The sequence below is a fragment of the Dermacentor andersoni genome, chromosome 1 (assembly GCF_023375885.2).
Source record: "Dermacentor andersoni chromosome 1, qqDerAnde1_hic_scaffold, whole genome shotgun sequence".
Classification (NCBI taxonomy): Eukaryota; Metazoa; Arthropoda; class Arachnida; order Ixodida; family Ixodidae; genus Dermacentor; species Dermacentor andersoni.
The window spans coordinates 91,963,717-91,976,439 of record NC_092814.1 but is presented as its reverse complement, the minus strand read 5'-3'; the positions used below and the strand labels follow the sequence as shown (position 1 = coordinate 91,976,439).

Sequence of the window (12,723 nt, the reverse complement as noted above, 5' to 3'; positions counted from 1 at the left end):
TTTGTTAATTATGCACATAATGGCGGAAATTGCTCTGTATCTAGCAGCTGCCTCCTTACACTCAAATGGTAAGCATAATGTTACCGTAATTTATATTTTTCTAATTTTAAAAATTTGGTGCAGCTAAAAAAAACACCCTGTATAACCAAAACTTGCAGTGGTTGAAAGCCATACAATAGCTGTGGCTCCAAAAGCTGCTAAATTGGCCCGTCTAATTGTTCCCTTCTTCAAGAAGTGCAGAGGGACCCCCTCCCCCACTTGTTCCTGTCCGATCGAGTGCTGAATCGACTCTGCTTATGGCAGTATGGCCATAGTTTGTGTGTATACATCAGTGCTGTGGTACCACGAGTCCGCCACAAGTTCCGATGAGATAATGAGTCTCCTTTTTCACATCCGAAGCCATGCTATACTTGGCATATGTTTTAGCAGGTCCCGTAATTAATTATTTGTTGCGCTTTCAGGGAATTTAGGCACCCTAGTGTAATTACTAGGTTGATTGCATTGAATAAAGCAATAAAAAGACAAACATTTTCTGTCTGTACTCTGTTAAAGCCGCTAGGAATGTGTCTTGTTTACTCGGGTTTAGTCTGACAATGGCTTTACAGCAATGCTTTACTTTAATGGAGATTTCACTTGAAAATGTTGTGTAGAATTTCTCACTGGTATTACATTAGACTTCGCGCACAAAAAGTTTCCGTTGAATGAACTCGCTATGATGAAACTTGTCTGTTCAGGTTGGGTCGACTGCTCCGATGCTAAATGCAGGAACGGGTGCCTAAGAGCTGTGCTCTAAAACTTCCATTACTGCTCACTGGAAATGATGCAGCACTTGAAATGTCGAAAACCAGCACGGCTCTTCAACATGCGCCTCGAGAATGAGTGGTGCCCTTGGCTTGTTGAATATTGTTACAAACACGGGGAAAAGGGGTTTATTCAGGCGTGTGAGAGCAGGAACGGCAGGCTACGAACAACAGGAATGGCCGCTGCACAGTCTTCGTTCTCCTCTTCCCCCTCTCTTCTTGATCCCCGTGTCCCTTTGACGCGCTTGGACGTAACATACCTCCCCTCGCAGACAAAGCCCCCTGGGCGAGTCAACTAGCTTGTCGTGGCGTGCATGATTTCAACCGTGCGACATGCGCGACGTGTGTCCTAGCAGAACGTCTACCAGTGTTCGTGAGGCGCGCGAGAGTATAGTTCACTTCGCTGACTTTGTCGATGACAACATACGGTCCATCGTAGTTTGCCAGCAGCTTTTGACACAAACCGCGCTTCCTTGTGGGAGTCCAAAGCCAAACGAGATCACCAGGGTTATATGTAACTGGCCGATGTCGTGCGTCGTAGCGGGCTTTGGAGTTTTCTTGTGATGCCAAAGTCCGAAGACGCGCAAGTCTCCGAGCCTCTTCAGCGAGACACAGCGTATCGGCGACCGTAGGATTGTCGTGGTGGTAAAAAGGGAGGACAGTGTCGAGCGTATACCGGGGCGGCCGAGCATATAGAAGGAAGAAGGGGCTGTAGCCGGTTGTCTCGTGCTTGGCGGTGTTATATGCGTAAGTAATAAACGGTAGAACTTCATCCCAATTCTTGTGATCGGACGCAACATACATGGAAAGCATATTTGTGATCGTTCGATTAGTGCGCTCAGTGAGGCCGTTCGTTTGCGGATGATATGGCGTCGAGTGCCTGAGGTGCGAGTGACACAAACGCGCAAGCTCTTCCACTATATCCGCCGTGAATTGACGTCCCCGGTCGCTTATGATAACACCAGGTGGTCCATGTCGTAGAACAATAGCGTGAAGTAAGAAAAGCGACACTTCGGTGGCAGTTGCTGATGGTATAGCCGCCGTCTCGCAATAGCGTGTGAAATAGTCGGCGCAGACAATTATCCAGCGGTTCCCCTTAGATGACTTTGGAAAAGGGCCTAACAGATCAATTCCAACTTGCCGAAAGGGTGAGCTGGAAGGCGGCACAGGTTGAAGGAGACCAGATGGGGCAGTGGTTGGGCGTTTCCGACGTTGGCACTGTATGCAGCTGGCGACATAAAACTCAACCGAATGTCGCATCCGGGGCCAGTAAAAGCGTTCTTGAATGCGATAAAGTGTGCGCACAGTGCCTAAGTGCCCGGAGGTAGGGTCATCGTGCATAGCCTGAAGGATTGCTGGCCGGAGACGCTCCGGCACCACTAGAAGGAAGCGTGCACCCGTGCTTGAGTAGTTCCTTTTGTACAGGAGCCCGTCATGTACACAGTAGCTGCTTGTTGCACTTGAATGGGCAGAAGTAAAGAGTGGCTCCAATTTAGTGTCTGTCCGTTGTTCTGTTTTGAACGCATCGATATCTGGAAAAGCGAGTGTCACAGAAGCGACGAGATGATCAAAATCGTCTGCGTCGCAGTCCGTCGTGGCAAGCGGCATACGGGAAAGGCAGTCTGTGTCCGCGTGTTTTCGGCCACTCTTGTAGGAAACAGTGAAGTTATATTCCTGCAACCTCAAAGCCCAGCGCGCAAGGCGACCACAAGGGTCGCGAAGGTTCACGAGCCAGCACAGGGAATGGTGGTCTGTGACGACTTGGAATGGGCGTCCGTACAAGTACGAGCGAAATCGCTGAACCGCAAAGATTACAGCGAGGCATTCTTGCTCTGTCACCGTGTAATTCCGTTCAGGTTTGCTTAATGAGCGGCTTGCATAAGCAATCACGTGCTGACGGTCGTGATAGCGTTGGACCAATACGGCACCCAGACCAACGCCACTAGCATCTGTGTGGATCTCTGTCGGCGCAGTAGGATTGAAGTGGCGAAGGATAGGTCGAGAGGTTAACAGGAACTTCAGCTGACGAAATGCAGAATCGCACTCGGGTGTCCACTCAAACCGTGCGTCTTTATGTAGCAGATTTGTCAGAGGATAAGCGACGTCAGCAAAACCAGGAATAAATCGGCGAAAGTAAGAGCAAAGACCCAGAAAACTACGAAGTTGCTTCACGGACTGCGGTGCACTGAATGCCTCGACAGCTGCCGTCTTGAGGGGATCAGGTCGGATACCGTCTTTGTCAACAAGATGACCCAGCACAAGGGTTTGACGGTCACCAAATTTACATTTCTTGGAGTTAAGAACCAGGCCGGCGTTTTTGATGCAGTCGAGGACAATATCCAGGCGCGTATTGTGCTCATTGAATGTGCGCCCGAATATAACAACGTCGTCAAGATAGCACATACAGATGTTCCATTTTAACCCACGCAGAATGGTGTCCATGAACCTTTCAAAGGTTGCTGGAGCGTTGCACAAACCAAATGGCATCACATTGAATTCGAATAATCCATCCGGGGTTATGAAGGCTGTTTTCTCTCTGTCTGTCGGGTGTATCGGGATTTGCCAATATCCTGAGCGCAGGTCCACTGAAGAAAAATAAGAGGCCGAATGAAGGCAATCGATTGCATCATCAATCCGGGGCAGCGGGTAGACATCCTTCTTAGTCACGGCGTTTAATCTTCGATAATCGACGCAAAATCTCCAGTTACCGTCTTTTTTTTCTGACGAGTATGACCGGAGCTGCCCAAGGACTCGAGGACTCTTGTATTATCCCATTTTTCATCATGTCACTCACTTGTTCCCCGATTATCTTGCGCTCGTTAGGCGACACGCGATAAGGCTTTTGTCTGATCGGGCGCGCAGATCCCGTATCGATAGTATGGCGCGTTCGTGACTCGGGAATCGAGAACGCTTTGTCCGGCTGCGCAAAGTCAAACACTGACAGATGCTTAGAAAGCGTATCCACCAAGGTATGGCGCTCCCTTGTGCTGAGCGACTTGTTTATCATAGACAGAAGCTTTTTGTCTGAGACTTGGCGAAGGTCAGCAGGTTCACACGGCGAGTCTGTTAGTACGGCTACGGACGAAGACGTGTATTCTGTAAAGTAGGCGAGTTTCAAGCCGTCTGGAAGCAGGACGGGTTCTGCCGAGCAGTTGGCCGTCCACAAGCCAGCACGCCCGTTGCCGATGGATACCACACAATGAGGGACAAAAACGTTCTTCTTCACACAATTTAGATGCATTGGCTCTACGGAGGCATCGAAACTGTCTGGAACTGCACCGCGACACACAACCGGCACGCACACCGAGGTGGACGCAGGCACAACAGTATCTGCAGACACACAAAGTTCACCTTGACTGCAAGTCTCCTCTAAGAGCCCGGACGAAACATGGCCATCGACGCAAACTTCCCCCGTGCGACAATCAACAGTCGCACCACACTGCCGCAAAAAGTCGATGCCCAAAATCACTTCGTGCGTCGATCGGGGAATAACTACAAACTCCGTCGCGAAAACTCCACCAGCCAAGGACACTTCAGCAGTGCACACACAAACAGGGCGCAACGACTCGCTGCTCACTCCACAAAACGTTGCAGCCTGGTCCCACGGAAATACAACTTTGCGCCCCAACCGACCTTTAAAACCGAGACTCATTACGGATACAGTTGCCCCGGTATCCACTAAAGCCATTGTAGGAACACCATCCACAAGTACATGCACTTTGTTCTTAATCATAGCAACTGCAGGGGGCATTTCTGTCGATAGCACGTGTCGAGCGACCTCACCCCCATCGGCCGCGCTAGCTAGTTTTCCGGTTGTGAAGGCGAGGCTGAGCGGCGCACTGGCGATGGAGATTGACGTAAACGCGGTGCACGAGAAGTTGGCGGTGGCGTCAAACTCCTGTCAGATGCCGGTGAGCGGCTCCGGAAGCTTCTCTGCCAGTAATCGTTGCCAGGAGGGACGCCAGCTGACCAAGAGGTGGCGCATGGCTGTTGAGTTGTCCTCGTAGGAGGTGTGGTCCTTGTTGAAGACCCCGATCGACGATTCCACGTTGTTGGGCGACGATTGCAAAATCTCGCTATGTGGCCCGCGACACCGCATTGGAAACACACCGGCAGATGCCGCAAATTTCGATGTTCTTGCACGTAGTCACGCATGTTGCTGTCGACTGCATAGCCAGCAGGTGGGTCCCATTCATCATGGCCAGGCATCGGCCGCCCGGAGGCGTGCGTGCGGCGAGGGCGTTGGTCGTAGTCATGATCTTGATAGCTCAGGGTCCCTCTCGTTTGTGGGGTAGACCTATACTCGACGGTCGCTGAGTGAACCGTGGGTTGCCATGCGGTCGAAACGGCCGTGTTTCGCATCTCTTGTGGTAAGTACGCACCAGCGATGCCGGGTGTGCAACGGTACATCTCTTCCCGATGGAGCAACTCTTCGCGAACAATCTGCCGTATTGTTGATGGAAGGTCAACACACGAACTCGGGTCTACACTTGCCACCGTTGTGACATTAGCCAGGCGACCAAACTTCGGTATTATCCGTCGCATCTTCAGCGTCTCAAAGGTCCTGCAGTGGCGAATGACGTCAGACACGGAATCCAAGCTTTCTTTGCCGATCAAAAAATTGTAGACGTCTTCGGCTATCCCTTTCAACAAATGTCCAACTTTGTCCTCTTCAGACATTTGAGAGTTCACTATTTTGCACAGTTTCAGCACTTCTTCGATATAAGTCGTACAGGTCTCGCCGGGAATCTGAGCTCTTTGCGAAAGCGTCTGTTCGGCGCGTTTCTTTTTTGCGCTAGAGTCTCCAAAACACGCTCTGAGCTCCTCTACGAAAAGCTCCCATGAAGTGAGCGTGTCTTCGTGATTCTCATACCAGACGAGTGCTGTGTCGGTAAGGGAAAACACAACATTTGACAACTGTGCGGTCGAGTTCCAACCATTAGATCGGCTCACCCTTCGGTAGTTTGTGAGCCACTCGTCGACATCTTCTCCGGCTTTTCCTCCGAAAGTGAGTGGCACCCGGTAGTATTGCCACGGAACGCCAGGTGCTGGCCTTGAAGCCGCGTCAGAACCTTCGGGAATCTGGCAGGCGTATTCAGTCATGTCAGGCGATGGTGGCGGAAGTCCGGCAAGTCGACGGCTTCGGCGAAGTTGTAGCAGCGTAGGCTCCGTGGTTACGAGGTGTACCCCGCACCGTCCACCAATTTGTTACAAACACGGGGGAAAGGGGTTTATTCAGGCGTGTGAGAGCAGGAACGGCAGGCTACGAACAACAGGAATGGCCGCTGCACAGTCTTCGTTCTCCTCTTCCCCTCTCTTCTTGATCCCCGCGTCCCTTTGACGCGCTTGGACGTAACAATATCTTTGAGGCCATGATCTTGGATTTGTGCCATATTTGCTAACCACCACGTGCACCCTTCGTCTATTTAGGTGCTATTTAAACTCATTGCCAGGATTGCTTCGGTAGTATAAGGCCACTTACCTGAAACCTATTTAGCCAGAGTTAAATTCTACCATTTATGGCCTTTCATTCAGTTAGACCAAAAAATGGGAAGGAACACGTAGACATTTAAGCATGCCATCGCCTAATAAGAATTTGATAAGATATATGTATACATATTGTATAGCATAAGTTATGCTTACATATTGTTAGGTGCCCTAAATTTTAAGCAGAGCAGTGAACTGACTGAACCCACTTTATCTGTCTGCTTCAGTATCCCCAGGGTCCTAACCTACTAGTGCACTTATGTACATCAACATTGTGTACCATATCATGCAGCAGCTCCCAAAAGCTCATCTTCTGGTTCCATCCATCAACAACACAATGGTTCCGTGTCCGGCCATATGACCGTGGTAGCCGACCAAGCTGACCTTGGTAGCCGACAGTGGGGCACACCTGCTGGAGCACGGATCCGAGTGCGCAAGAGCCATAACAGCAGTGAGCCCCCTGTGACCACAGCTGCGGCAGCACCTTTGTCGTCGTCTGCAGCAGAGGCAGCAGGTAATGGGCCCACTTCTTCTGACCAGCCGTTACGCCAAAACACCCAAAGTTCTGCAAGCAGCAGTGGGAACTCCAGGCCAGAGGGAACGTCTCAAGGGGCCCATTTTGCCATGCCCAGCTCTTCATCGGCAGCAGTGGAGGAGCCATCTCAGCTGGGTATGCTGCTCAATGATCTTGCTGCATTAAAAGGCATCATTGGGTGCTGTGCAGTTGGAAAAACCTGCTATGCATCAGTGCAAATGAGTTTGGGTTTTCCAAGAATATTCACTGCACAATAAGGTAATTGCTTCGGTAAGGTCAGCTCACCTAAGGCTTGCAGTGATTTGCCCAGGAATGTACTAAAAAAGAAGTGAGAAGTGACTACTGAGAGAGAAAGCATAGAGGAATTTGAATGTCTATAAGGATACGCAGTTATCTTGCAACTAGGGACATGTTGCAAGATAATTTTTAGTCAAAAAGCGCCCTCATCAAAACTTTACAGTTATGGGTTCTTTTATCATTCAAGCTTATGTTAGCAAAATGCTATTCACATCGCTGCATTGGTATGCCAGCAGTTCACTTTCACTTATTAGTGCTCACCAAGGGAATGACTTCAGTTTTCAATTTGTGCTTGTGCAGTGTGGAATAACCATAGGACTGCATGTCTACCACGTTTAGAAAGCTTTTTTTACAACCATTCAAGTTCTCTGAAAAATTAACATATAGAAAGGTACGAGAAGCTTTTGCAGCTGGCAGTAGAGTTAGCTGTAAACAACACTGTAGTTTGGCTGGAAAGCCTTATCAATTCTATGTAACGATATTTAGCTGTGCTTATTGTAGTGTTCACTTCAGTGAGGGCTTGAAATGAATCGGGGAAAGGTTTCTTCCTTCTGTTTTATGAATTTGTTCGTTTATGTTATCATTGGGTGGCGTTGAAAGATATATTTGGTCATCCTTTTTATGCCTCATATTTTGAATGATGCAGGTACTACACATGAGTGCAATTCATTTGAAGAATTAGAGAAAGTCGCTGTATCGTGCGGTGCCGCAGGAATGACATGACCAGAGGCTCCAAGCAAGGGGAGCAGAAAGCGTCCCCGTTTATTCAACAGCCGTGTATATATACACTAAGTGGGAGAGGGTGTGTTCCCTCACCACCATGTGTGATACCAATATCGGTCATGTCACACGTGCCGTAGATGCGAAGCCAGCGCTGAGCCAGATACGATACATCCCCTTTTCTTTCAAAGGAGGAAAAAAAAAAAAGACACAGGAAAGAACATTAGTAGAAACGAACATTGAGAACTCGATTTAGGGAACTTGCACAAAGCTTCGATTATAAGTAAGCCTCTGTGGGGGCCTCCGTTCTCGGGTTGACCTTCTGAACACAGGTTCTTGGTTCTGCTGCAAGCATGCAGGAGTGTTGGATGAGGCGGGAATGTGGCCAGTTGTGGCCAGTGACTCTGCGGCATCGTTGCTGCTGTATATCGAAGGTCTTCCGTCAGCTACTTGGCGGAGGTCATCCTCGGAGTCACAAAGGCCTCTTTGTCGAAAAGCTTCTCTTGTAGGCAGCAGATGTCGCCAATTGCGCCGCAGGAATGTGCCGTCTTCAGTGATTATATTATACGACTGGGGATATGTCGCAGCTTGAACGACTTGACCTTTGGTGGCCCACTCCCTTTCTTTGATGCCTACTGTGTCACGAGGGTTGAGCGGTGGTAGTTGTCGGCTGCAACGGTCGGTCTGACGATGCTTCTGTACGCTGCGACCTGGGCAGGGCCGGACGTCGGGCAACGTTGCCCGTAGTCGTCTTCCTTGAAGTACTTCGCCAGGTGATGGTCCGGATTCCATTGGAGTACATCTGTAGGCAAGAAGACCAAGCCAAAAATCGTGATTCATTTGAGTGCTTTTCTTTAAAATCCTCTTAACTACTTGCACGCCTTTTTCCGCCAGACCGTTGGACTGGGGGTACCGAGGGCTGGAAGTGGTGTGGTTGAAGTCGTACCTTCGGGCAAATGCAGAAAAAGCGTGGCTAGAAAATTGTGGGCCATTATCCGAACAAACTTCAACTGGTATGCCGTATCTAGCAAGAATTGCACTTGTTGCTTCAATGACCGTCTTCGCGGTAGTATCTTTTAGCAGCTCTACTTCAGGAAAGTTTGATAATGGGTCATAGACGCACAGGTATGACCGTCCACCATGGTCAAAAATATAGATGCCGACACGATGCCACGGTTTATCTGCTACTGGGCGTAACTTTAACGGCTCTTGGGGCTGTCTGTACGTGTATGTTTTGCATGCAGAACACGCCTGTGCGAAAGCTTCTATGTCATGGTTTCTTCTTGGCCAGAAGACGAGATGCCTTGCCCGTGATTTGCATTTATTGATGCCCAGATGACCTTGATGAATGCATTCCAAAGTTTCTTTCCTCATCGTAGCCGGAATTACAACTTTGCACCCTTTTAAGAGGACTCCGTTCACGTGAGAAAGCTCTCCTTCAAAAGATTTCCAATGGCCTTGGAGTGCTTTTCCTGCCACCGAGTCCTCAAGAACTTGCTTTAATTCTTCATCCCGACTAGTTTCTGTAGCCAACCTCTTCCAGATGTTATCGGTGACAAGTGAAGAAACAACACTTAATGCGTGCATTTCAGTGTCGTCGTTGATGACGTCGTTTTCCGTGATGGGTCCGGTTGTTGCACGTGACAGCATGTCGGCGAGAAGCAGTTGCTTCCCTGGTGTGAACTGAAGTTTTATGTCATAACGAAGAAGGCGCAGGAAAAAGCGCTGCAACCTCGGGGGCATGTCTCCAATGGCCTTCTGCGAGATGGCGATCAAGGGATGGTGATCAGTTTCTAGAAAAAACGGCCGACCATAGACAAAATGGTTAAACTTCTCGCATCCATATGCCACCGCCATTGCCTCCTTTTCAATTTGCGAGTAACGTTGTTCGCACCCTGTAAGTGCCCGCGAGGCATACGCAACTGGCTTCCATGTATCCTGGTGGCACTGCAATAGCGCTGCGCCGATTCCGTTTTGCGATGCATCACATGACACCTTTGTTGCTTTTGTTCGATCGAACACGGCTAGTAAAGGCGCTCTACTTAAACTTTCGCAAAGCTGCCTCCACTCTTCAGCGTGATTAGGCGTCCAGTCAAACGCAGTATTCTGCTTTATAAGATTTCTGAGGAGCATCGTCCTTTGGGCCAGTGACGGCATAAACTTGCTGAATAAATTCACGGTTCCTAGCATCCTCTGTACTGCGAGCTTGTCGGTCGGCGGTGGAATTTGAATCATTGATTTTGTCAGTGACGGGCTTGGTTTGATGCCTTCCTGGTCAATGACGTCACCAAGAAACTCTATTTTACCGACACCAATGGAACACCTGTTCGGATTAAATGTGAGACCACCGCGTTCTGCTGCTTGCAGTACCGACTGCAGGCGCCTGTCATGCTCCTGCCTCAATGACCCCCACACCAGTACATCATCAACGTATACTCTGACCCCAGGAAGGCCTTCAACAATTTCATTTAGCGTTTTCTGAAATACCTCAGGCGCCAATGCTATACCAAACGGTAAGCGCAGAAATCTGTAGTGCCCGAATGGCGTTGCAAAGGTGCAAATTTGTGAGGTTTCGTTGTCCAACGGAATTTGGTGAAAACCAGAGTTCGCGTCAAGACGGATGAAAACTGTAGCGCCCGCTAACTCTGCCTCTATGTCTTCCCTTCGTGGCATTGTGTAATGTTCTCTCTTGATGCATTGGTTAATCCTCCTGGGGTCGATACATACTCGAATTTTGCCGTCTTTCTTTCTAACAATGACCAATGGGCTTACCCAGTCTGTGGGCTCGGTGACTTTGGTTATGATGCCTGCGCGCTCCATGCGTCCCAGTTCTTCTCGCAAGGGTTCCTGTAGAGCCAGCGGCACTCGTCGGGCTGCTTGGACGATTGGCGTCGCGTCGTCACGTAGAACCATTCGATAGACCCTTTCAATGCACCCGGTTCCTGTGAACAAGTGGCGAAAGTTCCTTGCGACTTCCTCAGAACTGTTTCGAGGTACTGCGTGTATGCGTGACACAAGTCCAAGATTTTCGCTAGCCTGTAAGCCCAGGATGGCCTGGTGCCCCTTGGACACCATGAAGAAGTCGAGGACGGCGCAACGATCACCTAGTGCTAATTCTGTACGAATGACGCCATCATGCTTGATAACCCCTCCGCCATACGAACGTAACACCATGCTACTTAGTATCAGGAGCGGCTTCGGGCGAATTTGACGGTAGCATCCGAAAGGTAGTAGATTTGCTTGCGCCCCTGTGTCGACCTTGAATTCAAGTGGTTCGTTCTTGATTTGGCCGACAACTGTCCAGTCGTGTTGGCTCTCTGCGCAGCTTGACACGTCCAGAATGTCAAAGTTATCTTCACCGCCCTGAAGTTCGCCAATATCGGAAAATCGTCTGCAGCAGATAGCAAAATGGTTAGGGCGTTGACATTTGCGACATGTTTTCCCGAATGTAGGACACCTTCGTGGAGGGTGCATACGTGCGCACTTAGGACACTTGTAATGCCTGGGCAACTCACTTTGTTTACTTGGGTGTTCCTTACGCATCGCGTCAATGTGGCTTTCGTCCCGTGCCCAAACTTTTCGTTGCGCTGCTGTCGCTTCAGCTGCTTTAGCAACCTTTTCTGCAGTCTTTTGCGTAGTTAATTTAGCTTCACCATAGCCTGGAAGCCTCCTTTTCGATGAACCTGTATAGGTTTTTTTTCCTTCTGTGTCATTCTGCAGCAGTGAGGTTGATGGATAGCTTTTATTTCAATACAAGGCAATTGCACTAACATTGAAAATATGAACAGAACCTTTTCTTTGCATCTTTGCATTTGGGTCTCGAGTGCATTACAGCATGCTTAATGGTGGTTTGGCACATATATTTAACATTACGGACTTTACTATTTACCTAATCTGTTTTTTTCATTTTGCTCCCATGACTTGTGTGCAGGAATGGGCACCGGTAGTCAAGCCTCGCCATGGTCCTCGACCTCTACCATGGTTATCCGCATGGACAATAGTGGCGGGGAAGCAGGAGCCCGGTGGGCTGCCGCGGAGTCTTCTTCTGAGGGGGCTTCGGGCCAGCAGAGTCGCCTACGCAGGACTGGTGTCCCAGCCTCACCTTGTGGTCGTCCAAGCCGCACGACTCCAGCTACAGCTACAGGTGCAGCTGCAGGGGCGGGTCCTGCTGGCACTCCACCAGCTGCAGCTGCAGCGGCTTCTACTGATGAAGAGCAGTTGCCCCCTGGGTCAGTAAAGCTTTGTGTGAACGCATTTATTCGAAAATGCACAGAAGTGCAAAAACCATCTGAAGAAAAACATTGTTATCCTTTGCTCTAACTGTACATTGAGTATACAGTGTAATCTCGATGATACGACCACGGCTAATACGAATTTCCGGATGATACGAATTTTTCTGTGGTTCCGGCCGAGCCCCATTACTTTGCAACGTGCTAGAGAACAGTTGTTACGAATCAATTTTCGACCCGCGTCGGTTGATACGAAAATTCTAAAGTGTGCTTGGCGAAAGCCAGACGCTGCTGCTGTCTGCGCTCCGCTTCCCTTGCTTTGCTGTTCGGTGACATAGCCAGTTGCTGCTGCCTTCTGCGCTCCAATTCATTCGCTTTGGTGTTCGGCGATATCGCCTGTCGCTGCTGCCGCTTTCGTTCTGCTTCCCTGCCTTTGGTACCCGGCGATCTAATCAGTCGCTGTTGGCGTTTCCGTTCTGCCTCCCTCGCTTTCGCATCTGGTGACATGTTCAGTCATCGCATGCGCATTCGCTCCTTGTTCTTCTGGCGTTCGGTGTTGGGGGAATCCGGCGTCCGCTGCCGCTTCCCCGAACCGCTTGGCGCGGAATCACTGGGCCGCTTCGGAGCCATGCATCTTACTCACTCGACTGCAACG

General features: G+C 49.7%; 1 protein-coding gene across 4 annotated transcripts in view; it reads left to right on the top strand.

Moving 5' to 3' along the window:
* The window catches only part of Su(dx) (Suppressor of deltex), a 66,960-nt gene that overhangs the window by 16,867 nt on the left and 37,370 nt on the right, over positions 1-12,723 (top strand). For 3 of the 4 annotated variants that reach the window (XM_050191836.3, XM_072286392.1, XM_050191837.3), the window contains exons 7-8: positions 6,580-6,957; positions 11,771-12,068. In XM_050191836.3, coding sequence (XP_050047793.1) covers positions 6,580-6,957; positions 11,771-12,068 — 676 coding nt within the window. The remainder of the gene's footprint in view (positions 1-6,579; positions 6,958-11,770; positions 12,069-12,723) is intronic. The other variant, XM_050191839.3, reaches the window with a different exon arrangement.